The sequence below is a fragment of the Capra hircus genome, chromosome 1, assembly GCF_001704415.2.
Source record: "Capra hircus breed San Clemente chromosome 1, ASM170441v1, whole genome shotgun sequence".
In the NCBI taxonomy this organism is placed as follows: domain Eukaryota; kingdom Metazoa; phylum Chordata; class Mammalia; order Artiodactyla; family Bovidae; genus Capra; species Capra hircus.
The window spans coordinates 97,500,031-97,527,719 of record NC_030808.1 but is presented as its reverse complement, the minus strand read 5'-3'; the positions used below and the strand labels follow the sequence as shown (position 1 = coordinate 97,527,719).

General features: G+C 38.9%; 1 protein-coding gene across 5 annotated transcripts in view; it reads right to left on the bottom strand.

The window, feature by feature from the left end:
* MECOM (MDS1 and EVI1 complex locus) overlaps positions 1–27,689 on the bottom strand; it is a 627,797-nt gene that overhangs the window by 322,020 nt on the left and 278,088 nt on the right. For all 5 annotated transcript variants that reach the window (XM_005675344.3, XM_013964721.2, XM_005675347.3 and 2 more), the window contains exon 2: positions 5,224–5,561. In XM_005675344.3, coding sequence (XP_005675401.1) covers positions 5,224–5,561 — 338 coding nt within the window. The remainder of the gene's footprint in view (positions 1–5,223; positions 5,562–27,689) is intronic.

Below are 27,689 nucleotides of genomic sequence, written 5' to 3'. Positions count from 1 at the left end.
CAGAGTTCATTCCACATGTATAAAATACAGATTCTAGATATACCGTGGACTGACTTCAGCTCTCACTTCTTGCCATCTCTTTCAGAGCAACATAATCCTATATCCATTCATTCTTTCTCTCATTGATTCTTTCATTCTTTCACTTATTTTGCTATTAAACAGTTATTTGTTAACTATCTGTATTATAGACTAAATGTTTGAGTCACCCCTAAATCTTTATGTTGGACCATTAGCATCTAATGTGACCACATTTGTTGATAGGGCCTTTATGTACAGTTACTTCAGTCGTGTCTGACTCTGTGCAACCCTATGGACCATAGCCCACCAGGCTCCTCTGTCCATGGGATTCTCCAGACAAGAATACTAGAATGAATTGCATGCCTCCTCCAGGGGATCTTCCCAACCCAGGGAAGTCACTTGTGTCTCTTAGCACTGGCAGGCAAGTTATTTACCACTAATGCCACCTGAGAAGCTTTTAAGAGATAAAGTTCAGTGGTGTTGGAGAAGGCTGTTTAGAGTCCCTTGGACTGCAAGGAGATCCAACCAGTCCGTTCTAAAGGAGATCAGCCCTGGGTGTTCTTTGGAAGGAATGATGCTAAAGCTGAAACTCCAAAGTTTGGAGTTTGGCTACCTCATGTGAAGAGTTGACTCTCATGCTGGGAGGGATTGGGGGCAGGAGGAGGAGGGGACGACAGAGGATGAGATGGCTGGATGGCATCACTGACTCGATGGACGTTGAGTCTGAGTGAACTCCGGGAGTTGGTGATGGACAGGGAGGCCTGGCGTGCTGCAATTCATGGGGCTGCAAAGAGTCAGACACGACTGAGCGACTGAACTGAACTGAACTGAACTGAAAGTTCAGTGAGATCATAGGGTGGGGTCCTGATACAATAGGATTAGTGTTCTTAAAAGAAGAAAGGACACCAGAGTGTATCAACCACCACCCTTTTCTCTCTCCTTCTCTCTCTCTCTGTGGGTGTATATGCATGTTCATGCACTTAGGAATGGCCAAGTGAAAACATAGCAAAAAGACAATATCTGCTAGCCAGGAAGAGAGTCCTCACCAGGAACAAAATCAGCTGAAATTTTGATCTCACATTTCTAATCTCCAGAACAGCAAGAAAATAAATTTCTGTTATTTCAACTACCCAGTCTATAGTATATTATTTGTAGCAGCCTGAGTTGACTAATCCTGACTATTTTGAATAATATACTTAGCGTTGGACAACATCACAGGCACCACAGATAGGACACCATCAAGACATTGCACTTAGAGGAAACAGCTATGCCAGCTCTCATGGAAATATTGCTCTGTTAGGGAAACTAGGCAAACAATTTGGATGCTGCACAATGCTCTATGTTCTTTAGTATGGACAGGGAGGCCTGGCGTGCTGCAATTCATGGGGTCACAAAGAGTCGGACATGACTGAGAGACTGAACTGAACTGACCTGATGGTGAGAAAATATTTAAGCAGTACTAAATTGTTACTTGGGTTTCCCTGGTAGCTCAGACGGTAAAGCGTCTGCCTGCAATGGGGGAGACCCGGGTTCAATCCCCGGGTGGGGAAGATCCCCTGCAGAAGGAAATGGCAACCTACTCCAGTACTCTTGCCTGGAAAATTTCATGGACAGAGAAGCCTTGTAGGCTACAGTCCATGGGGTGGCAAAGAGTTGAACACAACTGAGCGGCTTCACTTCAAATTGTTAATAAGAGGATCAAGGATGATGACATGGAAGAGAACTTGGGGAATGGATATAAACTTGCTAGGAACAGGAAGGAAAAGGAGATTCCCAGGTATGGAGACCAGTGTGTGCAAAGAATGGAGGCTTTGAAAGAACAGAGGAACTATAAATCAGATAAGGTTGGTGTGGGAGACAGTAGAGTCAAAGATGATCCAGTTTTTAGCTTGAGCAGGTGGACAGATGGTAGTCCAATTTATTAAACAGGAAATGCACAGGGAGGGGAATTTTATAGGCAGAAAAGAGCAAGGGTAGTACTAGAGATATGAATGGCTTGTTCAGTTTTGATAGGCTGGGATTCTCTCAAGCAAACATTTAGTACAGAATCTGATGGACAGTAGCACTGAATAACTGCTGGATGAATCTGGATTTCCTCCATTCATGTTTATTCTTTTTGGCCTAAGAGGTTATTTTCTCCTTCAATTCATCATTTTTAAAAATGAAACAATATCAGAAAAAGAAGCCACACTGGTTAATCACAACTATCTGTCCAACCAAACAGGAGGGAAATCAGCTATAGTTGAGGGCAAATATGACAAAGAATGATTTAAAAGAGCACATGTGAGTAGGTCAGAAGTTTTGTGCAAGTGCCTTTGTTTATCATGATTGGATTTTGTATTAAGCAGGGTAAGATTAAAAACAACAAAGAAAATACTAAAGTCAAGAACCCAGCTATTCCTCTGTGGATAACAATTTTGCCAAAATTACACCAAAATTTTTTTAAAAAAGCCCTTGCTCTTGCTTGGTTCACAATACATCTAGAACAGACAATCCACACTCTCAAAAGCAAGGACAGGGTTTCCCTGATGGCTTAGCGTGTAAGAATCTGCCTGCCAATGCAGGAGACGGGGATTCCAGCCCTGGTCGGGAAAGATCTCAGATGCCATGAAGCAACTAAGCGACTAATTATTTTTACATTTCCTCTAAATGCAGAACTATCACCAGGTTCATCCCCAAATCCACAGGTATCCTGTTTAAAGAGGCACAGACCTGCATTTACCAACCCACAGCTACTGAGCCTGTGCTCTAGAGCCCACAGCCACAACTACTGAGCCCATGTTCCACAACTACTGAAGCCCAGACACTCCAGAGTCTGTGCTCTGCAACAAGAGAGCCACTGCAGTGAGAAGCCCCCAGCTGCTGCTGCTGCTGCTGCTGCTGCTAAGTCACTTCAGTCATGTCCGACTCTGTGCGACCCCATAGACGGCAGCCCACCAGGCTCCCCCGTCCCTGGGATTCTCCAGGGAAGAACACTGGAGTGGATTACCATTTCCTTCTCCAGTGCATGCAAGTGAAAAGTGAAAGTGAAGTTGCTCAGTCGTGTCCGACTCTTAGCAACCCCATGGACTGCAGCCCACCAGGCTCCTCCGTCCATGGGATTATCCAGGCAAGAGTACTAGAGTGGGGTGCCATTGCCTTCTCCGGAGAAGCCCACTAGGGCACCACAACTAGACAGCAACCCCGCTCGCCACAATAAGAGAAAAACCTGTGCAGCGACGAAGACCCAACACAGCCAAAAATAAATAAATAAAATTATTTTTTAAAAATAAACACAAGGGAAACCATTAAAGTGGTGAAGAAAACCACCAAATTGACCATCAACTGAATTCTTGATGGACAGAGAGGAAATGGTTGATGTGTGTAGCAAACAGTCATGAACTTGTTATAAAATTATCTTGAATTCCAAGCAACAAAACAACTCAATTTTGACATAATGAAAAAAATTATTCCACATTTCTCAGGGTAAGCACTTGCCCATGTATGTGCAGAAGACATTTTACTCCAAGGAGAAAAAAATTAATTATTTTTACATTTCCTCTAAATGCAGAATCACCAGGTTCATCCCCAAATCCACAGGTATCCTGTTTAGAGAGGCACAGACCTGCATTTACCAACCCTGGAATTTCAAAATGATTTCATTATTAAGTCTTGTTTTATTCCAAGCCTCTGGAAAATCTCCAGCAGTACTGCACTTGTTGTTTAACTCTAGAGATTTGTAATAAAAGTTTAATGAGTTAATGAGTTACTTATTAGTGGAATGTTTATAGCCATTATTTTAAGGTGAACGATAATGACGTAAAGTTTGTACGCATTTGGTTTAAAACGTATTCAACTCACATATCAGTTAATGCTACAGTGATTTTTTAAAAATCTCTTATCAATAGACACGTCTAGTAGTGTAGCTAACCATGTTACCAGAGCTGTGGTCAAGAGCAAAACTAAGGAAGGATTTCTCAGTTAAAATTATGTCAAATCTGGATCTTAACTTTTAGCATTTCAGAATTTGAATAAGAATTGTTTTTATTATGGCATTTTGAGCAGATTTCACAAGGGGACACAGATAAAGCAAAGGGACAAAATTTGAAATTAAGTCCTGAAGGCACTGCATATTTATTTCTATTTTAAAAGCTAACCAGATATTCCATTAATGATCATAAATATTAAGAGAACATACTAAAATAAATCTAGTTTATCCGACTTCTATCAAACTGAAACTATAAAACCAGAGGTCAATCATATCTCCAAAAAACACTTTCTTGTCCATATAGAAATTACCTACAAGTTTTTCAGATATAGGTCAGCTATTCCAGAAAATATGATGCTGTAATATAACCACAAAAATTTTCAAGTTATAAACATAAGTGGGAAATATATATACATATACATGTGTCTATATATATATACACTAATTTTGTACAAAAATTATAAACTCAAGAGAATAACTAGTTCACCTGTCCTTATCAAAATAAAATTAATTTAGATTTTGTAATAAGAACATAACTTCCCTTTCTTACATATTTCCAGATGAGTTCTCTAAAAAAGAATGGCTGAAACTAGCAACTGATTTTCATATTGCTTTTTGCTGCCATGTTTATACATGAATTACTCATTAAATCAATCTGAATATAAATAACCATCACAAGATTCAGTACAGTACACATATTCTGGAGACATGTATAATCAAATCGGGATGACCAAAAGAGGGGGAAAATATATTAGAATACAGAGCAAAATAAACATGTAGAATGAAAGTAAAACCAAATTAACTCAAAGCTACCAGATGCAGAAAGCAAATGTTTCCTCCAATCTTCCAGGCCCACTTGCCAAAAAAGTAAAGACAAAATACAATAAACATGCCATATGACTATTCTGTTTGCTTATGCCGCATACCTTAGGGATGGCCGCGTTTAATGTTTCCAAATATTAATTTAAAAACTATACCTGTATATCCTTTAATACGTTTTCAAGATACTATCCTCTGACCATTCATTAGCTGGGTTCCTTTCTATCATGCCATACTTTCAAGCAATACTTTGTTTCTATAAAGCAGTGAAAATTGTAAGAGAGGTTCATCCTTAAAACTCTATCTGAAGATACTTTGCAACAAATGGAATTTGCTTATATTATGGGCATTTTGAAAAGTAATCTCTTCTTTATACATCTTAATATACAAACATGTATTAACTCAAAAGATTTTCTTACCTCCCATCCATAACTAGGGTCTTTCAGGTTTGACCTCTGCTCTCCCACATAAGGCCCAAACTTTTCACCTGCTTCAATTTTCCTTTTGGTCCATATTCCAAGGCCTGCTCCAGGCATATTTGACTCTCGAAGTTCAAACTCAGCAGGAATGGGGATATCATCGGGGATGTAGATGGGGGCTTTGTAAGGAGAGCCCTCCTTCGGAGTGAACGCTTCACTGGATGTGGCTGGAGAGCATGGCTCTTGAATACTGAGGGACAGAGCGCCGGCTACTCCATCTGCATCTGGCATTTCTTCCAAAGGAATTTCAGGGTAGCTGCCATATACACACTCATTATCTGTGAATAAATAAAAAATTTATAAATTTCTACTAATATAAAAGAGACAGAATTCCACATCTCAATATTCACCTTATAATGCTGTTGCTCTTTAAAAAAAAAAAAAAAAAAGGAAAGACCACTGTTAAAATATGCCTGCATTAAAACCTCTGCTATTCACAGATGAAGGAGGGGGAAGGGATTATTTCCTCTTTGGTTTATCTCTGTTGAATCCATAAATCAAATGAGCTAATCTTTAACTGTCAGTACTCTCATGGGCCAGCTCAATCTATTATCCAGCTGGGAAACAATCAGCAATTTAATTATTATTATGAATAAAGTAGAGATTAAGAGTAAACATATGTGTAACTACAACTCTGCAAACCATCCCAAATTGGGAGCTGATAGCATTATACAATGTCTTAGAAAGTTATATCATGCAGAGGCATCTTGGACTAAATTGCAGAGTCATAAGAGAGTCCAAAGGCTTCCGTGAGCCACAAGGCTTAAGTTCATATGGCAGGATTATTTATTGAAAGGTTAATTTATGTTTGTTCTTTCTCTATTTTTCCTTTCCCATTTCAAACACACCGTTGAGCCTGTGGTATTTCTTTGCCTCAGTAGCTTACGCAGAACAGAGAGTTAAAGTTATTTGATGCCAGTGCTTCCTCTGGACATTTATAAAAGCTAAAATCATTGAAGAAATTAGGTGAATTTCCCAGAGGGAACAAAGAGAAGATGGTGTCATGGGGTGTACCAAAAAAGAGAGTGAGTTTCCTCAGACTGAGAAAAGTAGAGATCAGAGGGACTCTGCATGGAGCAGAAGTCTTGCCTGGAGGAGATGGCAAGACCATCTTTGAGAGGAGAGCAGAAGAGAGTAACTAGGAGTTTGCACCCTCAGCCCTGGAACTCCAAGGGCTGCCTGGAGCAGTACAGCCCCATGCTGAAGTAAATGACCACACCATGTCAGCCTTAAGATCTTTCTGCACCTTTGGAATGGAGGAAGCATAAAGAATAATAACTAAGTATGCATTTCCCACCAGTTGAAGGGGATTTGTTACCTTAAAGAAAATAAACACATGTTTCTACTAGGATTACAGACTGTGAGTCATACCTAATTTGTTCAATTTGTAGATATTCAATGCGGGAACTAAGAAAAAAGGGCTTAAAATTTCAAAAAGACATATTTCAATCAGAGCCATCCAAAGTTAAATGGGTCACCTAAAGTTCCCCAGCACGGGGGTTCTAATATAGCCTAGATAACCGTGAATTAGGGTTGATTTGGAGAAACTGTAGCTTTAAAGTAATGACTAGACTAGATGACACTAGATCCCATCAACCTTACAGTTCTATGAATTATTAAAATCTTCCAAGATACTTTATTGAGCTAGAAGGTAGAATATCTGAGTTCTACTCCCAATGCCTTCTTTGAGTCGTTATGGAATTTAATTAACTATAACACCTATTAAAAATTGTCCATCAAGTATGACTCCTCTTAAAGTTTTGTGAAGTGCAAAGTGATTGTACATGCAAAAGTAGCTTTCTAATGAAGTGCTTGGTTCTTGAGTCAAATGAGATAATGCCATTTAAACTAAGCATCAAATCAGGACCCAACCTTATTTCTATGAGACATCTGAACTCAACATAACAAGCTCAATATCATTCAAGTTCAGCATATCTAAAATCTTGCATATTATCATCTACCTTCAAATCAAGTGTCCTCCCATTTCCCCATTTCTATTAAAAATAATATTTTCCCTCAAATTATCCATGTTCAAGGTTTTAAAATAACATGGATATTTTGTCTCCTTCATCCTCAATCTATTCAGTCATTAAATGCTGTCCATTCTTCTTGTAAGATTTTTACCTTCACCCCATTCTTTCAATCCATGTTTTCATTCCTAAATTTTTTAACAGTCCTCTAAATGGGTCTCTAGACCTCTAACATCTTTCTGGTCCTTTCACACGGAGCCTGTACAATGCTGCTGAATTTATCTTCCTGGTATATCAACTTTTCTGTGCAGTAGCCTCCAGTAATTCCCAATGTCCACAAGTGAAATAGGCTTGGAACAGAACCTCTCTCATCTGAACCCATTCTTCCTCCTTTAATCTCAACACTCCTCAGTAGGAGTCCCCAGGCCAGAATAAACTTATCTCTAGCTTCTGGGCTCAGTAAGCATTTCCTCTGTTTCTCTCTCTCTTCCCCTTTGCCCATCCAACTTCTAGTCATTCTCTATGTCAACTCCCAACTTATCTCCTTGCCATCCCATTTAACATAAGTTTCTCCCTTCTTGTGAGTTCTTACACAATTTCCTTCCTCAGTCTGATGATCAAATAATGCTGCATATTGCTATTTAGAGCTTAATAAGAATAATCTTTTATTCCAAACTAGGAAATAGACTCTTAAAGGGAAGCCTCAAAACTCATACTTCTTAGGAATTCTCCAAGTGATCTTCATAAAGGTGCTTTTAAAATACTTGTTAAGGAGATAATTAACCTAACATATAATTTCATTGACTATTAAAACAAATCAATATTTTTCTATTAAATATTGGAAATTACTTTGATCCTGGAAAGCACCTTTAAACCCACAAAAATGGAACATTACAGATTAGAAACTTTTCTCTAAATCCAACATCAAAATAAACAATTTTTATAACGCCCCAAAGAAATACTATCAGAGAAATATACTTCAGGGTTCCAACACCCTTGATAAAGTCTATTAATTTTATTCTTTAGGGAGATTTTGCACTTCAACCTAAGAGCCAAAAGTTCACCAACACTCTTTATACAACTAAAAACATACAAAAACATCTCTCTAGAATGCTAACATTTAACTACTGCAAATGTAGTTAGAGATTCTTAAAGGGATTTATCATCCATTGTGAAGATTTTGGTTTTTTCAAGAAGTGCTAAAAACTGGAAGACATTGTGTAACCTACAGACTTAAGCAGCAGGACACAAAAATGCATCCAAATGAATAGAACTATTTCCTCCAGTAATTATCCATTAATGGTCAGTAAAATCTCCCCTATTTCCTGAAAGGGTTAAACTAGTCATATTGTCAGTTCCATCAAAGTAATTCCAAACCTTTAAAAGGGATAGAGGTAAACTCATCTGGTCCCCCCCACAACCATTGCTGATCCCATGACCTTTGAGTTACCCACAAACTTTACCAATGCATAATTTTTAAACTAGTGAGTTTGGATTTCAATTCCTGTGGAGACAAAATACACATGCATGCCCAGGCTGCTGCACAGAAGAATTTGAATTTAAAACCTGAATGCAATTCTGCTTACAATAGCAAAATAATTCCAATTAAAGAACAACTTATATAGGTCAAGCAAATCCAAGAGAAAGACATGGTGTTATTCATCCACACATAGGCATTAAATGTATGTGCAAAGCCAGGCAATTTGTTTTCAAGCCACTGTTAATCCTGTATCACTGGAATTAAATATAAAAAGGGCTGTGATGACAAAAAAATGGAAATATAAAACTGCTGAGTTTTACGTATCAAAACATGCAACAATATTTCAGGGTCATCTAGCATTAAGAAATTTTTAACAACATATGCAGTTTATCAACTAATGTCTCCAGGTACCTTACTCAAGAACTATCCAAAACGCCGCTAAAACCTTTCATCTAAATGACAAACTACCTCAATTATCATATCTCCATTAAATGTGTGTTATTGAGGAAAAATTGGTAAATCTTTTTCCTGAGCTGTAACTACAGTTAATTAAAGAATTGCTCAGATATCAGATTGACAGATTGTGTACATTTACAATAGGTAAGTATCAGGTAAGAAGTGCTATATACATCAGTGCTCCCATAAAGATAAATAACCCTTGTAATTTCTTGGATCTGAACTGCCTGCTACTGGAATTTGCTTCTTGCATCCTTTAAGTGTGTCATTAACCGAAAAAGGACAGAAAGATAAGTTTATTGTTGGATTTGAGGCAAATGACTTGGGAAATGCTCTTGGAAATCAAATTCTTCAATTCAATTTTAAATGTTCTAATATCCCTGGAGACCAAGGCTACATTTGTATTGGATTATATTTATTTCTATGACTTGGAATAACTAACCAAGGTTTCCACCTGAGGAGAGTTGCATTTTAAAAACATATCAGAATCTACAAAGATGAAATTGCAGAAATAATACTGATAATAATAACCTCTGTAGATGTATCTATATTCTCTCACAATCCAGGGAGGAAACTACAGATGAGAAGGATAATCTTCCATTTTGCAAATGTGCAACCTGATACCCAGGGATGCTAACCAGTATGTCCAAAGTTAGCTGAGACTAGAACCCAGCTGTTCAAATCCAGTCCTCCCTTTAACTCTTAGGCAACTTGCTTTTTTTTCCTTTAAAGATATGTTTTAAAGTATGTTTGCTTTTTCAAAATTGTAGCCCTAATATGTGAATAGCTTGTTTTTTCACTTTTCTCACTTGATATTATGAACACTTCCTTATGGTTTTAAAAACATTAAACTATATTTTAATTGCTGTATTATACTCCATAATATAAACCCATAATAAATGAACTATTTTCATAGTATTTATTTATCTTGCTTCTAAATTTCTGATACCATAAATACCACTAAAATAAACATTTTTTTCATATAAATATTTATGTTCACCCTATTTAGGTTATATTCCTAAAAGAAAGCTGAGTATTGACAGATTGCTTCTCAGAGCTGGATACCAATTTATACTCCAAACCATCATACTGGTATTTATTATTATGTCTTGTTTTTAAAATTTATTAATACAACAGAAAAGACTGTATATCTATTGTTGCTTTAATTCACATCTCAGTGATTACTAAGACTAAATATTTTGTCATTCCTATTTCCCCTTTTGCAAATTACTCATTGTTTCTGTCCAGTTGAAACTGGGCTTTTATTGGTCTGTCTTACTAATGATAAAGAAATGAGCCCTTTGATATAGCTTTTTGCTACTATCCCCAGTAGATCACTTATCATTTGGTTTTTTAATGGAGCTTGTGTTGTACAAAATTTTTAACTTGTTCGGAATGAAATCTATTTTTCCTTTGTGATTTTTACATTTTTCTTAGAAAGTCCTTACCCATCCTAAGGAAAAAAAGAAAAAGATTCTCTTGTATTTTCTTTGAGCTTCACAGTTGCTTTTCTACCAACCTTAGATTACCAGTGATTTACTGCTGAGTGAAAAGCAGAGAAAAATGATTTCATTTATTTGAGCTCCTGTGAACGGCAGTCTAGGAAAAAAAAAAATGCCATTTCACTCATAATTCTTTGGTTCTTATTTGCAAGGCTGGCCTAAAATGCCGTCTCTTTTGTGGGTTTTATATAACTCACCATTTGTTTCACTTGGCCCCTCTGCCTAGCTTAACTGCAAATCTTCTGGGCAGATGCCATTCAAAATCCAGAATTTCACCGTTAATAGCATTCAGTACCCGTCATAATACTTATCACTCAGCATTATCATTAGTGATACTAACATAAATAATTTTCCACTCTTCTTCACCTAAGTCCATTGAGAGAAAATATTTAGCAACAAGAGTTTAAAGTTAATATTAAAAGCACGTATACCTAGCTTGTCTCTGAATTAAAAATATTTCCCTAGACATTAAACAAGGAACAAGTTCTATATATTCAGCCGTACACACTTAAGCGTATAATAGACACATCAGTGTGCGTTTGTAGTGCGCATGTGTGTAATAGCTCACTAATCTTAAAAATAGGCTGAGACAGAAACATGGTTTGAAATCTCAGGCAGACTGGTTGAGATCATAACTACATGAAACAACTGCCAGGAGGAGACCAGCAAGGGAATTGAACAGATTAGGTAACTCCGAAATTTAGACATTTCCCCCCATTATGTTCCTCATTGCAGTTTTGTAATAAAAACATGAGCAAACTTCAAAGGAAGCTCTGTAGTAAAGGTTAATTGCTACTAAAGAAGAGGGTGGGCCCGAGCGCTGGGACTTTGTGCCCAAGTGGCCAGCAGACAGGAAGGATTACACGTGGCTGCAAGCGGCGGATGCGTGCCCAGCTCCGCGAGCAAGGCAGGCGCTGCCAAACCTCAAGCCCCACCAGGGACCTCCTGGTAGGACGTGAGCGCATGAACACGAGTCCATGAGTCGGTGCCTGCTAATGGAGGGGCGGAGAGGGGAGGGGGAAGACATCAATTTCCTTCCAAAATTCAAACCGGACATGCTCTTCTTCCCTTGTTAGGACAATTCCAGAGCGGTGACCCAGGCCTGTTGGCGAGGAAGCGGAGGACCTGGGAGCCAGCTCTTCTGCACCAGCGACGCAACCAATCACCATGCGCTCGGCTTGGGGAAAGGGTGGAGCCCAAGTCATGCCAGATGCACAAACAGAACAAAGGAGGAGGCTGTGCACCGGCCAGCAGGATAGTCTGTGAGAATGGCCCCAAGATAATGAAATTTAAGATCCCAACGAAAGGAAGAAAGGAAACTAGTAAAAGTGAGGGAAACGAATTTCCAGAAAACTGACTCAAACTAGCTGTGAAGGACCGTAGTAAGGGGCAGAGGTATAGGCTGGGAAAATCGAAGCATCTCATAGGCTTCCCAGGTGGCGCTATTGGTAAAGATCCCAGCAAGAGAGGTGGGTTGGATCCCTGGGTCAGGAGGATCTCCTGGAGGCGGGCATGGCAACCCACTCCAGTATGCTTGCCTGGAGAATCCCATGGACAGAGGAGCCAGACAGGCTACAGTCCATAGTGTCTTAAAGAGTCAGACACGACTGAAGCGACCTAGCAAGCATGAATAGGATGGAGGCTGCTGACGGAACTGGTCTTTAGAATGTGCTGCCTCCAAAGAGGAGTAACAAGTAGACATTGCGGAATCTGTTAACACTGGACTGCATTTGAAGAATCCGTGTCTCCAGAGAGCACTACTTATTGTGAAATAATGTATCAACATGGCTGGGCACATGGAATTTTTTTTAATTTCCTTCTAACTTCCTTGCACGTTTAGTATTTGCGACTTCCTTGTACCAGGGTATTCCATTTCTTCCTTGTGGAATTTTTTCCTCCAGTGTTTTCTAAAAATATTTTATGTATGTGCTGTCAAAAAGACCCTAAAAGTATTAAAGAGTGTTGGGAGGCAAGCAAGGAAGATGGCAAAAAAACCACAGGGGTTGAAAGTAAAGGACCAAATCAGTGAACAAACATTTGTCTTCTTCATTGGATTGTGGCATACCTCTCACTTATCCTGGAGTTTTAACTCTGGTTAAGAGTTTCTCCACTCTTCTCAAAATTTCACAGACATTTCACTAAAGAAGTATGTTTTGTGAAGTTAACTAGCAGCTTCTAAGTTCTTACGAAATGAGTTTGACCGCTTCCAAAAGTTCCTCATCAGAGATGAAACTAAGCTTTTTAAAATGGGTTATGGAAAGAAATTGCCAGAAAATTCACAGTTGAGGCACCAATAAAGAAACCCTCTGGTATCTACTTACAGATCTAAAACAGCTAAAATAAAGACATTAAAGCTGTATGGGTACTACTTCAAGGAAAAACACGAGCTGGTTAATGTTTGGCTCATTCTGTTGTTAAGGGAGACAGGATCTCCAATACCCACTGGAATGACCAGGTAAGAACAGACTTATCACATATCAGATATGGTTTCTCTTACGTTATAACTTTGTGCCGTGACTCCCTTCTAGTAAGACAAATTTTTAAGAGTCTTTAAGCAACCTTTGACCTGATGGCTTTTCTCCTAAGCTTTTTATATCCCCAAAGTGATTTTCCTTCAGATTCATTTAGAGTAAAATAGAAATGCCCTGAAATTATGTTGCAGCAGACTGGGTGGTTGCTCTCAGGCAGTCTGAAATGACCAGAGTACAGCCTTTCAGTATTCAAGCCATATCTACAGTAATTATTTGCCAGCATATCTAAAAGAAGGCAGGCATTTCCTGTTGCACACAAATGGGACACTCTTATCTAAATTACTGTTTAAACAGGTATTTAAGAAAAGACTATCACAGGCAGGAATTTACTGATGACGGAACACATTAGTTTAGGGCTGGACACATTAGTTGAGGACTCACCATTGTCAGGAAAGGAAGCGTATCAGCATCAGGAAGGTATAGGGAATATTTTATAACTCCTGTATGGGTCAAGTTGGCAGTTGTAAACTATGCCATTTGCACTCAGGAAAAGCAGGAATGGTACATGCCCAAATGTGGAGGTCTGGATTCAGCAATATGTCTTCCCTGCCCAGAGTAACCTTGAGCGCTGAGAGTCGTAGCTTTTGAGGGGTCTCTGATTCCCCTTCCATAAAATAAGCACATTGGACAAGTTCAGCCCCAGGTCCATTCCACTCAAGCAGTCCGAGTTCTACATAATGAAAACCAAAGAATGGTCCAAGTTTGGTGTACCAGAAGCTTATAAAATATATTTCCTGGTCTCTCCACTTCGGTCTTTCCCAAGATGTAACCTAGGAGAGCCTACACTCTGGTTGCCCAACTTTGTTCTAACCAGTGAAACTGGAATTTATTCCCAGTAGAGGCTTATAAAACTGGGCTGTTATTCTCACATTAAGTAGACTGCCCTCTGGTGAGGACTGTGGTTTATGTGTGGGCAGAATGTGTGGTTTACTACCTCTAATTTGTTTATGTTGTTGATGGTGGTTTCAGAAGAAAGCTACAGCCCTTCACATGCTAAAGAGTGACCTGATTTACTTCCTTTAAAAGAAGAAAAAAAAGTGTTGGAGTGGGGGAGGGGAGCATGAGAGCGCATTAATGTGCCATTGCTAGCAGAGGAGCAACTGGGATCTCTTTGACCACAGCTCTGCTTCATTCAGCTCTGCATGTGAAATGAGAGCCCCAACTTGTTTATTATAATTACCTAAGTGTGGCTTGGTGGCTTTTGGCAGAGATCCTTCTTGCCTCCGAAGGAGAGACCAAAACTCAGGAGCTACAAGTTAAAGGAAGAAGGTGGGGAATGTATTTTGAAGCAAGGAGACTAAATTCTAATATAAACTGGCTGAAAATATTCGAAACAACCCCTGCAAAGATGAAGATCAAAAAGTAAATGAGATTGCCCTCCACTTTCTGCCATATAATAAACAAAGATAGGTGTACCGGAGAATTGAATAAACAGTGGAAATGAATGTAAGTTCAAATTCATTCTCACAGCTAACTTGATGCAGAACCTTCCCTGTTGCTACAAAACAGAAGAGCTTTCTTATATCCAGGAATCCTACATAAAGAAAAGAAAATAATTATGCTTGTCTGGCAGAAGAGGGAGTTGTAGCAGTGGCTTGCCGATAAAAAGGAACGTGAACCAGCAATAGAAGCCTAACCTAACCACACTCTGAGTTTGACAAAGAGCAGAGAGTACCCCCAAAATTAAATTTAGTTGGTTTCAAAATTAGGCTTTATGTGAAAATGAACAATGATCCTTGTTCTCACAAGGCTTGGTAACAAAGACAAGAATGACTTCTGATCTTAAAGTGATTCTGTGGGGAAAGTTCCTTGATTCAGCTGATTTCAGCATGGACTCTGGTCCCACTGCAAATACAGCATCTTTGGTGTAAAATAAGTTTAGATGGTTCCAAGAAGTGCAATTTTCTGCCCCCATTTCAAACTCTAAAGGCCCCCATATTGAGTTTCGCAACACTACATCATATTAAACGTAAAATCATTCAAAACCGTGGGGATGGACGGAATGTCATTGAAAAACGTGAAGGTTTTTTTTTTTTTTTAATTTGAGAAAACATTATACACGTTAATAAAAAAATGTTTTCAGGGAAAATATGAACAGCTGTGTCATGCGTAAGTGTATACATACACTAAATAGCACTTATGATTTGAGAGGGGGTAATTTCAACATTGTTAAGTGGTAACACAAGCTACGTATTTAAGGGAATGATATAATATGACAACTTCATAGACTCCCAAGCTATGTATGATCTCTGGAAATTGTCATTATAAACATGTACAATAACTAGTAGCATTAGGTGGTCTGTACAGTATCCTTCATGTCTAATTGAGTCACACAGTCTAAGACACTTGACGGGCACCAGGCACTGCCTCCTAATGAGAACTGACTTTTAAAGAAAGGCATTCAGGACCTCTTCTATATAAATTATCATTTGCAGCAAGAGAGGATTATAAATGTTTGTTGGCAAAAACTAAATTTATTTACAAACTGGGTCTAATTTATTTATGGCTCCAGTACAATCGGCTTTTGTTGAAATATTTATGTTATCTGTACTTCTGCCTCACTAAACTCTACCACAATCATAAACACTGTTGAAAAATTATTTGCAGTTAGCAGGATTTAAACTACCCATTATATCACCAGCTAGTGCCAGTAAACTTTTGTACTGGTTGATAAAGTTTCCTCTGTGGAATAAATATACATTTGACTTTCAAAATCTTTGGTGGGTTCCAAACTATGACAGTGAAGGATTAAACAGATGTCCCAGACTTTACCAGTTGTGTGTGACTGCTTCAACTGCACATTCCAATTGAAATTTTGTGATAGACTACAAAAGTGCCCAGATTAAAACTTTTTTCTAGCATAAGGAGAAGAATTAGATAATTGAAGTGTAGGGGTGATATTCTTTGCCCAAGATGCTGCTTCTCAGACTTTAGTCATTTACCCATTCCAAAACAATGATTTGACACCATGCTGTTCCTAGGACTGTGCAAGTTGCTATGGCTATGTATAGACTTGAATAAGATCAAATTTCTGCCCTCAAGAAACCTAGAGTTGAGTAATAAAGACAAAGATGGTAACAGGTATATGACTATGTGGTAAAATAAGATCTAAAAGGAGATTATGAAGAATGATGACTGTAAAAGAGTTGAATATAAGTAACTACTTCTGGGCCAATCTACAGAAGTCGATGAACTGGGTGAAGGGAGTCTAAGGTACAAATTTCTGGTTATAAAATAAATAAATCATGGTGATGCAATGTACAGCATGGTGACTAGTTAATAATAGCATAGTTAATAATGTGTGTGTGTTAGCACCTCAGTCATGTTTAACTCTGTAACCCCATGGACTATAGCCTGCCAGGCTCCTCTGTCCATGGAATTCTCCAGGCAAAAATACTGGAATGGGTTACCATCCCTTCTCCAGGGGATCTTCCTGACCCAGGAATCAAACCTGGGTCTCCTGCATTTCAGACAGATTCTTTACCATCTGAGCCATCAGGGAAGCCCTATTACTATAGTTAATAATACTGTATTTCATTCTTGAAAGTTGCTAAGAGTAAATCTTAAAAGTCCTCATTACAAAAAAAAAAAGAATTTATAATTATGTATGGTGACAATGTTAACTAGACTTATTGTGATGATTATTTTGCATTACATGTAAATATCAAATAAGCACACCTGAAACTAATATAACAGTGCTAGTTGCTCAGTTGTGTCCGACTCCTTGCGACCCCATGGACTGTGGCCCACCAGGCTCCTCTGTCCATGGGATTCTCCAGGCAAGTTACTGGACTGGACTGCCATTCCCTTCTCCAGCTAATATAATGACAAATTAAACCTCAATTTAAAAATATAACAGGCAAGAATAAACCTCTTATTTCCATTCTTGGTGGAAATGCAGTTGTCGTTTACATGCATTTCTGAGGTGCACCAAGTTCTTCACAGTAATGTAAGTTTCAAAAAGAAAGGCATGATATAGTCTCACACCTTCTAAATAACTCATAAAATGATGAAACCAACAGGTTCTAATACAGCCTTGCCCACATTTTCATTACAAAATAAGCCAAGAGAAAACCACATGGAGAAGTGGATGGTTTCCCTGTCAGTAACTAGTAAAAAATGTACTTCTGCTTGGTCTACTTCACTGAAAAAAGAAACTAAAAGTTCTCCTGTAAGCCAGGTGGGACTGCTGTGATGCCAGTAAAACTCCCACCAGCCTATAAACGGCCCAAACCACAACATTATCTTCCAGTTTGAATTGAAAGTTGTGCCAAACAGACCAGAGATAGTTCTGGCTGACCTCAGAACAGTGCTGTATAGAGGGATGACTGGCCAGATTACTCTGAAGCCTCCAATCTAAAGCAATGTTTGTCAGAAAAAATGGCAGGACTAGATATTCTGGTGTCCCACACCACTCAACCGATGATGGTCCTTTCCCAAATAATATCCATATATGCCTATGATGGTCAAAGAAACTTAAACAAAAGCAAAAGCAGAAAAATAAATTTTGAGAGCTGCATTTATATGGTAAAAAAAAAAAACAAATATTCTATTTATTCATCAAGGTGCTTCACAAAAAAAGGAATACCAAAAACCAAATATTTGTAACTTCATATTTTATAGTATATATATATAATACTGTGCTGCCTATTTCTTTAAAAAATATATAAAATTACTCTTACTTAGATCTAGGTATTAATATAATTCTCCTGAATAAGCAAAATTTAGTGATTTGTTTTATGCTCCTGCTGATCATTTTATGGATTTATTCTGATGAATCTTTTTTAACAAACTGCTTTTAAATAGGTTATAGCTATTGAGTATAGTTAATATTTGAGCTATTAAATAAAGTTAAGCTAAATAAAATCTTTTGGCATCATGTTGCTTAGGTGATGAAATAATTGATTGAAATATCCATTTTTCATAGCATTGTAGAATCTCAGAGCTGGATAAGCCAGAAAATTATCAGTTTACTCATCTAAACATTCAATATGCTTGCCGAGTCAAATATATTGTGGATCCCGAGTCAAATATATTGTGGATCAGCCCATGTAAGCCTACATAAACTATGACTGCTTGAGAGGAAAAACTGGAGAAGTTTTCATTCTATCAGAAGTATATGATGTTAAGAAAATCCATTGAGGGGCAGGAGAGATTCCTGAAACATAAGAAATGATTATATAATAACTTAACAAGCCTTGTGCTGTTTTTATTTGTGTTGCTTTTGTTGCTATTGTTGTTATATTACTATATATATGCCATTCAACTTTTTAATGCTCATCACTACTATTAAATCTTAGCAACTATGATCCAACACATATCGCAAACTGTTAATCATTTAGTCAATAAGACTTTTATATGCAAAGCACCATGGGGGCATCACAAAAAAGAATAAAGTTAAATTGCTGATTTCAAAGAACTCACAGTCTAGTCAGAGAGATAAGACAAATGACCAGGAAGAATTAACTTGTATAATATAAAGCTGCATTGAATAGAATCAAGTGTATGGTACAGAAAACCAAAACTACAAAAATCAACACTTAAAAGTGATTTTCCTCTTTGTTAAGAGAAAACTGAAGTGGAAGATGGCTATAAACATTCCACCTGTGATGAAGACAGATAATTGAGAGGATTGTGAAACAGAACGTTATAGACTGTGGCTGAGCCTTGGAGAGGTAATGACTTTTAATTGGATTGAGTTTATCATATTTGCAGAGGTACAGCAGACACAGAAGAAAGGATTAGAGTGATTTCCACTTTCCATTATTTGGCATAATGAGAAAACAGAGGGTGGTCCACATCTCTCATACATATTATGAGCCACAGGAGATGCTTAGCATGTCAGTTTTTGGTAGCATTGAGCTCTCCCAAATAAACACATTTATTTGGACATAGTTAAGTCAAAATAAGTCACCTGGGAAAAAAAAGGTTACAGGTCACTAATTTGCATAGTGCAAAGGATTTGTGAGGTTTTAAATTAACCCTCCTAAATCTCTACACCATTTCAAACAATAGGGTATGTCTGCATTTTTCTTCAAAGTTTAGCTGGCTTCAAAAGTCAAATGAAAATACTTAGCTAAAGAAAAGCCAGATGAGCAGACTTTCTTTCTTCTAGATGGAAAAGAGGTATATTGTAAATTCTCCCAAAACAGCATTATTCACATTACGTCAAAACACATGAAAAATAAGGAAAAAACTCGCATAAACATGTGGTAAGCCATAGGAGGATCGGGCAGTTGGCACACCCCAAATTCAAGTGTGCCCAAGTAGCAAGGGCTATGAAAGCACATGCCTATGTGCGTGCTCAGTCGCTCGGTCGTGTCCAACTCTGCAACCCTAGGGACTGTAGCTCGCCAGGCTCCTCTGCCCGTGAGATTTCCCAGGCAAGGATACTGGAGCGGGTTACCATTTCCTCCTCCAGGGGTCTTCCTGACCCAGGAAGATCAAACCCACATCTCCCATGCCTCTTGCCTTGGCAAGCAGATTCTTTACCACTGCACTACCTATGAAAGCACACCACCACCAAAATCCCTTTTGACTATAAGGTGATGAAGACAGGGAGCATGGTACCTTATTTACTGCAGAAATCCTCCCACCAAAGTCATGGGGTTAATTTATCTCTCTCCCTATCTTTTGGGTAGGACAGTTCAATTTCTCCTACAAATATTCATTTCAACGCTTCAAAAAGAACCTGTGCCTTGACAGATCAAAGAATTCAATAAGAGAACACGAAGAATTTTCTTGTTCTTCCATTACTATGGTGTAATTGGTGAACATCCAAAAACACCTCTTAAGTCTCAGCTGGTGAATGAAGAAGGAGACAAGTACTCTCAGGCTGTACATATATCACACTACCCTGATAACATTCCCAGGACTTTTAAGAAGTCCAGCAGTAGGAACACAGGCAAACCCAGCCAGAGTTCTTTCAAAGTTCTATTATGCAAAAGTAAGGAGTAGCCAGGATTCCTTTGGGGTAGAAAATGGAAGAGTCATATGCAGTTGATTCTGTACTCTTACCAGATCATGCCTCTAAACATGTATGAATATTAATTGACATATTTACTGCAACATAAAGCAGTTGCTAACCTAACATTCCAGCCTTTGTTCCAAATCTTGTATCATTTTCTTCCAGGCTGTTGACTTTGGAGTGGCTGTGTAAGCCTAGTGGACTGCTAGCAAAGAGTGATCAATCAACACTTTGAAAGCCTCTGGTTCATCCCAGTACCTGGGAGCTGCTTTGATAAACAGTATTCTTATGACTGTGTAAAATGCATGTGGGAACATGGCAGGTTTTTGTTCTTATTTTTTATTTATATTTAAAGAAAACCTTTGTGTACAACATATCCCTAAGATTATTCTGTCCCAAGATCAAGTCACTAAAGCTCTAAGTACCCTCACATCAATGTTTTCTCTGTGGATTTAACAATGGCCTCCAATTTACCCACATTTGGGAGCTCATTAAAAATTTTTAAAAATATAAAAATTCCCTGTATTCCATTTTAAAACCTGGATACTGGGACTGAAGAACATGTAATACAGTTGCTTTCCTGGATGAGTATATGCCACTAAAGGTGTATCCTTCTCCCAATAAAATTTTATTCTGGGTATCAAGAAGAACACTCATTCTAGAGCGCATCAGTTTTTTTCTTACAAATTGGTCACAGCTTTCTGGAGACCTTGGAAAATTCTTTCATGATTGCTCATAACCAATTTTCCCCTCTTATGCCTTTAACACATTTTATAATCTAGTCACAATAGTCTATCAAGGGTTCACTAAAACCCCATAGAATTTGGTTTCTCTGCACTGTTTTCCCTGACAACCTTCTATTCTCGAATGTGCTTCCCTCATTCTCCATCACACTGCTCTCTAGTGGAGTGTACTCTAGGAGCGTACTCCAAGAGCAAGCAGTGAGCAAAATCAGCAATGCCCCTGATCTCAAGAACCTTATAATCTGGTAGGTAGAGGGAGAAAGGCCTTCCCTAGTGGCTCAGAGGGTAAAGGATTCACCTGCAATGCAGGAGAGCTGGGTTTGATCCCTGGGTAGGGAAGATCCTCTGGAGAAGGGCATGGCAACCCACTCCAGTATTCCTGCCTGGAGAATTCCATGGACAGAAGGGCCTGGTGGCTATAGTCCATGGGGTCACACAGAGTCAGACATGACTGAGTGACTAACGGAGGGAGAAAGGAACTAAAGCACAGATGGAAAATATGAGAGAGTCTTAGCTGCTGAGGAGAAAATGAAACAGAAATGTGGGGGATAGGTGACTATTTTAGGTAGGGAGAGCTTCATGGAGGAGGCAGCATTTAAGATTTATATATTGAAATCTCTCAGATCCAGTTTAGATGTTGTCTCATCTGCTAAGGGTTTCCAATCTACATATCCATCATCTCACCAACCACAATAAGCATCTTCATTTTTGGTTCCCAGGGTATATAGAATGTACCTCAGTATATATTATTCTCTCATTTACCCTGGTGTTATTATAATTAGTTTTCTTTCATGTCTATTTCCCCATTTTGATTTTCAGCTACTTGAAGACAAGGGCTGCATTTAGATTATCTTTATACCTTCCTCCAGTGCTATGAATATAGTCAATGCTCAGATTCAAATTGAACCAACTTTAGAAAATGCTAATTATGAGGAGTTTCATTTTTAAAAGCTGTACTTTGTAGCTCTCCTAGCTCTGAATCTTAAGCAGATTTTTTAAAGAAGCTATTATCCACAAAAGTCATTGCCACCACAGAAAAAGAGATGTTTTTAGAGGATTTCTAGACTATTGACAGTTCACAATACTTGCTCATCAAATGATAATTGCCGAGTACTCTTCTAGAGGAGATTAAAGTTTGGAAACAATGATCTTTTCCAACAAATTTCAGGCAATTGATCCAAAAAGGGAATTCTCGAGCTTTCTGTTTGAAAATATCTGAAGTTGAGAATTCCCTAGTTGAAAAGAATCAGAAAGAGATTTTAGGGTAATAAATTAGAGCATTGAGCTGACCTTTACAGAGCACAGGCAGAATTTCACAACAGCCAGTGAAAGTAAGCACAGTTTGAAAATTCTACTGGAAAGTTTTGTTTCTCTGTTTTTTAAATAAACTGTTGACTCTTGTTCTAAGCTTAAAGAGTGTGCTAAATAGAATCTTCTATTCTTTAAGTGACACCTTTAAAAAATAAAGAAATTGCTCAAATGTAAGAATTAATAGCACAAATTTTAAAATGCCCTTTTCTGAAGAATCCAAGTATTCTTACTTATAGGATCTGATTCTGAAATTCCAGTTTAATAAATGAGCCCCCAACCCACTACCCTAAAAAGGAATGTCTCCTTTTTAGGGTAGTTTAGAAGGAAGTTTAGACTGAGGTAGGATTAATACTCCACATTCTATTTCAAATACCAAGAACAAGGTAAGTATTTTCCCTGCTGCTTCCCTGCCCTGTAATTTGACATCCATTTTAATGAGGCTTGCTTTATTACTTGTCAGAAAAGTGAAATGGCCTGTCAATTTTATGGAGTTTCTCCTACCTTTTGGATGGTTCTATTACATTTTGAAATAAGTGTATAGCTTCCCCATCCCCCCCTTTTTTTTTAATCCTAAATGGTCCATGTGTGGATTTGGTACTTGGCTGCCAGTGGAATGAAGTCATAATTTCAGGAGTCCGGGAGAATAGATCAAAATCACCCCAACACTTTCATGGATGGGTATATGCTGCTAAATGGATGTTTACCTAGAAAAGTCATCATCTGGCACACAGCATAGCGAATGTTCCTAAGCAGCCAACTCATGTATACTAAACAAATTTGGCTTGGCTGCCGTGAGAGCTGCCCTGTGGAAATTCTCAACATACATTTGTTTGATTGAGCCGTCATTCCCAGTTGATCTGCTGATGATCTGTGTCACTTTGTTTAAATGTCCTGGTGTGGTTTTTTCTATATATACAGTGAAAAGCCAGTATGTTCCTGTGATGGATTAAATAGAGGTGAAATTTGAGAGTGACTCCTGTTTTTGATTCCTGTGTTCTCAGACAGGTGGGTCTGGAATGATCAAGAATGTCACATTCAAACACAAGGGAAAATATGGAGCCTTTTTGATTTAAAACACATTACTGTAAAGATATATTTGCTACTGTGCCCTCCCTGTGCAAGAAGCTATTTAGGATTCCCCACCTAAACAAACACCATATGGGTTAATGCTCAGTATCCCTTTCAAATGTTCAAAAACATAGGATACAGAACTCATTCCTGGTAAATGTGGTCTGAGAGAAGTGAGGAAGGCCAATTTCTGATGCATGGATTTGAGAAATCAAATGCAAGGTCAGGTTAGAACCGAAGCTCACAATCTCAAATGTCCGAGTAATGGTTCAGATGGAAATCCAACACCACAGTGCCATGCCACGTCTGAGGCTCTAATCAAGTGACCGCCTGTTTGCTCCGTGGCTAAAGCACTTCCTCCAGCTAATCTTCCTAGATAGGCTCTCGCCTTTAATGACCTATGGGGTCTGCTGTTAAGTGCGGGGATCTGGGCACCATCAGCATGGATGTCTCCACTCTGCCAAACCCCAGACAACACGTGATGCTCACACTCCCTCCCCTCCGTTCCTGTGGATGTGGTAGACTGTGCCTGTCTTAAGCTGTGTTCCCCAGCCCAAAAATATATTCCTGACCAACTTGCTGTCATACCTGAAGCCTACCCTCCCCCAATTAATCATCATTCCTTTGGGTTAAGGCAAAATCAGCTCCAAGAGCCCTCCTGATTATTGATAGTTTGTTCTTTTCAAAAGGCATTTAAAAATCTCCTACAGGCCACCCAGACACTGAGTTTGCATTCTAGAAGCCCCAAATGACTAAGCTTATTCCTGGCTTCAAAGAGCCACAGTCCAGGAGAGAAAGAAACTGTGTGAATAAAATGTAGTACCCACAATCCACAAACTACGTACAAAGTGCAGAAGAGAAAGGAGTCCATTCTGAGAAAAGTTAGGAAAGGCTGCCCAGGGATGGTGACATCTAAGTAGGGTGTGAAGGAGTAAAGATAGTTCCCAGAGAAACGATAAAAGAAGAAAAACCCTTCCAAAAAGAAGAAGCATATCTTTAAAGTGTGCCCAGTTTAGTATGAGCATGAGACTAAGGGTTTCTCAATATCGCCTGATTTATAGGGAGAAAGAAGGTCAGTCAGTTCAGTTCAGTTCAGTCGCTCAGTCATGTCCGACTCTGTGACCCCATGAACCGCAGCACGCCAGGCCTCCCTGTCCAACACCAGCTCCCAGAGTTTGCTCAGACTCACGTCCATCAAGTCCATGATGCCATCCAGCCATCTCATCCTCGGTCGTCCCCTTTTCCTCCTGCCCCCAATCCCTCCCAGCATCAGAGTCTTTTCCAATGAGTCAACTCTTTGCATGAGGTGGCCAAAGTACTGGAGTTTCAGCTTCAGCATCATTCCTTCCAAAGAAATCCCAGGGCTGATCTCCTTCCGAAAGAAGGTAGATAGGTGAAAAAAAGAAACAATGAACCAGAGCCAAAGAGCCAAAGACTTCTATGCCATGTCCTAGAGTCTGACGTTTCTCCTATATGAATATGGCGCTAGTGGAGAGTCTCAGGGAGGAGAATGGAAAAATCAGAGCTGTGTTTGAAGGTGATCACTCTGACTCAAAAAACAGGAGATATTTAAGGGGGGTGACATAGAAGGCAGATGAATCAGTCAGGAGCTATTTCAAAAATCCATGAGAAAAACCATAAAGGGTTAAAAAAAATGACAGTGAAAGTGGGGGATGAAAAAAGAGAGAGGGAGACTTGAAAATCGAGAGAATTTGGTGAGGGAGTTGGGAATAGGTGCATAAAATAATCCTGATAAACCAATATACTACATTGCGAGTCAGTTTATCAGTGATCAGTAGGATCTGCCATGCTGAGGAATAGCACACGTTCTAGGGATGAGAACACAGAGTCTGAGCTGCCAAACATTGGACTAGGAGCCCTGGGCAGTCAGGAGGCAACAAGGGAACTCTGAGCACCTAGAGAGTCCAGGCACTATAGAGCCAGGGGCTTTTCCCTTGATGGAAGATTTCATGAAGAGCCTACCATCAACATAAGGACAGGAGAAAAAAAAAAATGTCATTCTTGCAAGTACAAATAGAGAAAATACCACGTAAGGCATTCTAAGATAGCTTCACTAGGTCCAATAGACTCGTAAGGAATGTGGATACCATACCAAGCCTCATTCCTTCAAATTAGTAGCTATGCTTTTAAACATTGATCACTCTTAAGTTCCTGCACTGTAAGTTGTTCAATATATCCTGGTCATCTTAACTCAGATACTTGGCTTCATAAGGTGTTTACCAGACACACAGTCCCTTTGAACAATGGTTCAATGTTGCTGGAGATGGAATTCCACAGGAAAGGCTCCAAACAACTCCTTATCTCATTGGTTTTGACAAATTTATCAGACAAAATTTAGCCTAGATGTAATTTTGCCCCCCACATTTGAGGCATTTAAGAAAAAATAATTTCAATAAATCTAATTTACTAAGATAAACTTTTAAAACCCAGTAAGTGAATATACAGGATATCTTGCAAGTCTACATTCTCTACGCAGTACTCTTTTCTGCTTGCCCTCTACCCAGGACACCAAAACTCCAAGCATATGGCATGGGGGGTGGGGGAAGCAGGTGGGGGGGTGCATGCCCAGCTGAGCCCAGGTGCTTCCTTTCCCAAAAGTGGCCAATCTTCTTGATATTATTTACTTGTGTATTTTCCCAGTGAAAGAAAAGAGAAAAGGGAAAACAGAGAGGGTGGAAGTTGAGAGGGTGGGAGAGGGTGGAGAGAAGGTGGAAGTTGAGTTTTATTTATTATTGTTTGACATTTTTTATGATTATTTTAATTTAGATGTTTCTTCTCAACATCCCAAGAGTCTCATTGCAATGGGTGCAACAGATACCAATAAAATAGCATCACATGCACATACTATATCTACTTCCTTTTTCACTAGTCATATTTTCTCATAGGCACACAAAGGAAATCCTGTCAAATTGCAATATACTTCTAGGCATTCTGCTTTGGATTTTCATTTTAATAAGTATAAAAGAAGGAAGAAGGAACTAGAAGACATCTATTTGTTTTACAGACTTATTTGCACCATCCAAAAGAGAACAGCAGTAAACATCTCTTTTAGGGAAGGCATGCGTTTATGATTTGATGGTCATCAAAAGTGAATAATACAAAGTAAAATAAAAACAAGATAGCAGGGGTTCTATATTAATTTACATCAAGCCTGAGTGATTAAGACACAGATTTTTTTAAAACAGGAATCTCTCTCGCTCTCTATTTTTTTATTTTTGAGAGTTAACCTCCTCAAACAGAAGGCAAATTCTGAGTACATCTTCTTAACTGATAAACATAAAATTGGGACTTATGGTTATACTATATATAATTGGTAATAATGTATACATACACCTAGATTTGACTCCCTAGTTTCCTGAGAAAAGTCAAAATGGAAAACGGTAAAAATTTACATTCTTGGCTGCCAAAGTACTTTGCTTAGGGTCTAAAGGACCAAATTGTCACTATTGATCACCCAAATCTTAGACAGGACTCTCTAGCAGACTGGCTCTGAGATCATATTGTAATAAATGCTTTTCTATAGAACTATACAGAACTCTTCTAATCCTGGAGTCTTGAAACATTTTTTGAAAATAATCAAAAACCACATTTCTTCCTAGGTTAGAAAGAGTTTGAAAAAACAAAGGGATACAAGGAATATGTAGTGAGGGTTTTATTGGTTATCTCCCCCCAAAACACACATTCTCTCTCTCTCTTTCTCTCTCTCTCTCTCTCTCTCTCTCTCTCTCTCTCTCTCTCTCTCACACACACACACACACACACACACACACTCCATAACACTATCTTTCCTTCTTTGACATGACAGAACTCAATCCTTCCCACAGTTTAAATGCACACAGAAGGAAGGTCAAACAGCAAGCACTCGGGAGAGCTTTTTCAAAATTGTTAAAGCCTGCAAACAAACACAAACTCAAAATAAATTAGAAATAAACTCCAAACAAACCCAGTCAAACACAAATTAAGCTGAGGAAATCCAAAGCAAACAATCTACAAATCTCCCAAAGCGCAGCACAGTTACTTCCTGTTCCTAGACGGCTGCTTGTGGGGACTGCAGGAAAAGGAGCCCCACCCCCCACCACCACCCTTCAAGCACAGGCTGACGGTGGGGCTGGTTCCCTTACAGCCTCCACCTCCCCTCCCACTGCCTGCCTTCCTGGAGCACTGCCCCAGACCCGGAGCTCCACGCAGAGCTGGGGCTCTGGCCACCCCGCCAGCCTGGTATTTGGCTCCTCAGTCACCCAGCGCACAAGTATGATGGATGATGATGGATCACAGCCCCTCCAAAACCGTGTGAATTTCCCAAGGCCGCTGATTATTCTAATCGAGCCCCCAGAAGAAGCACAGAGCTTTACAAAAG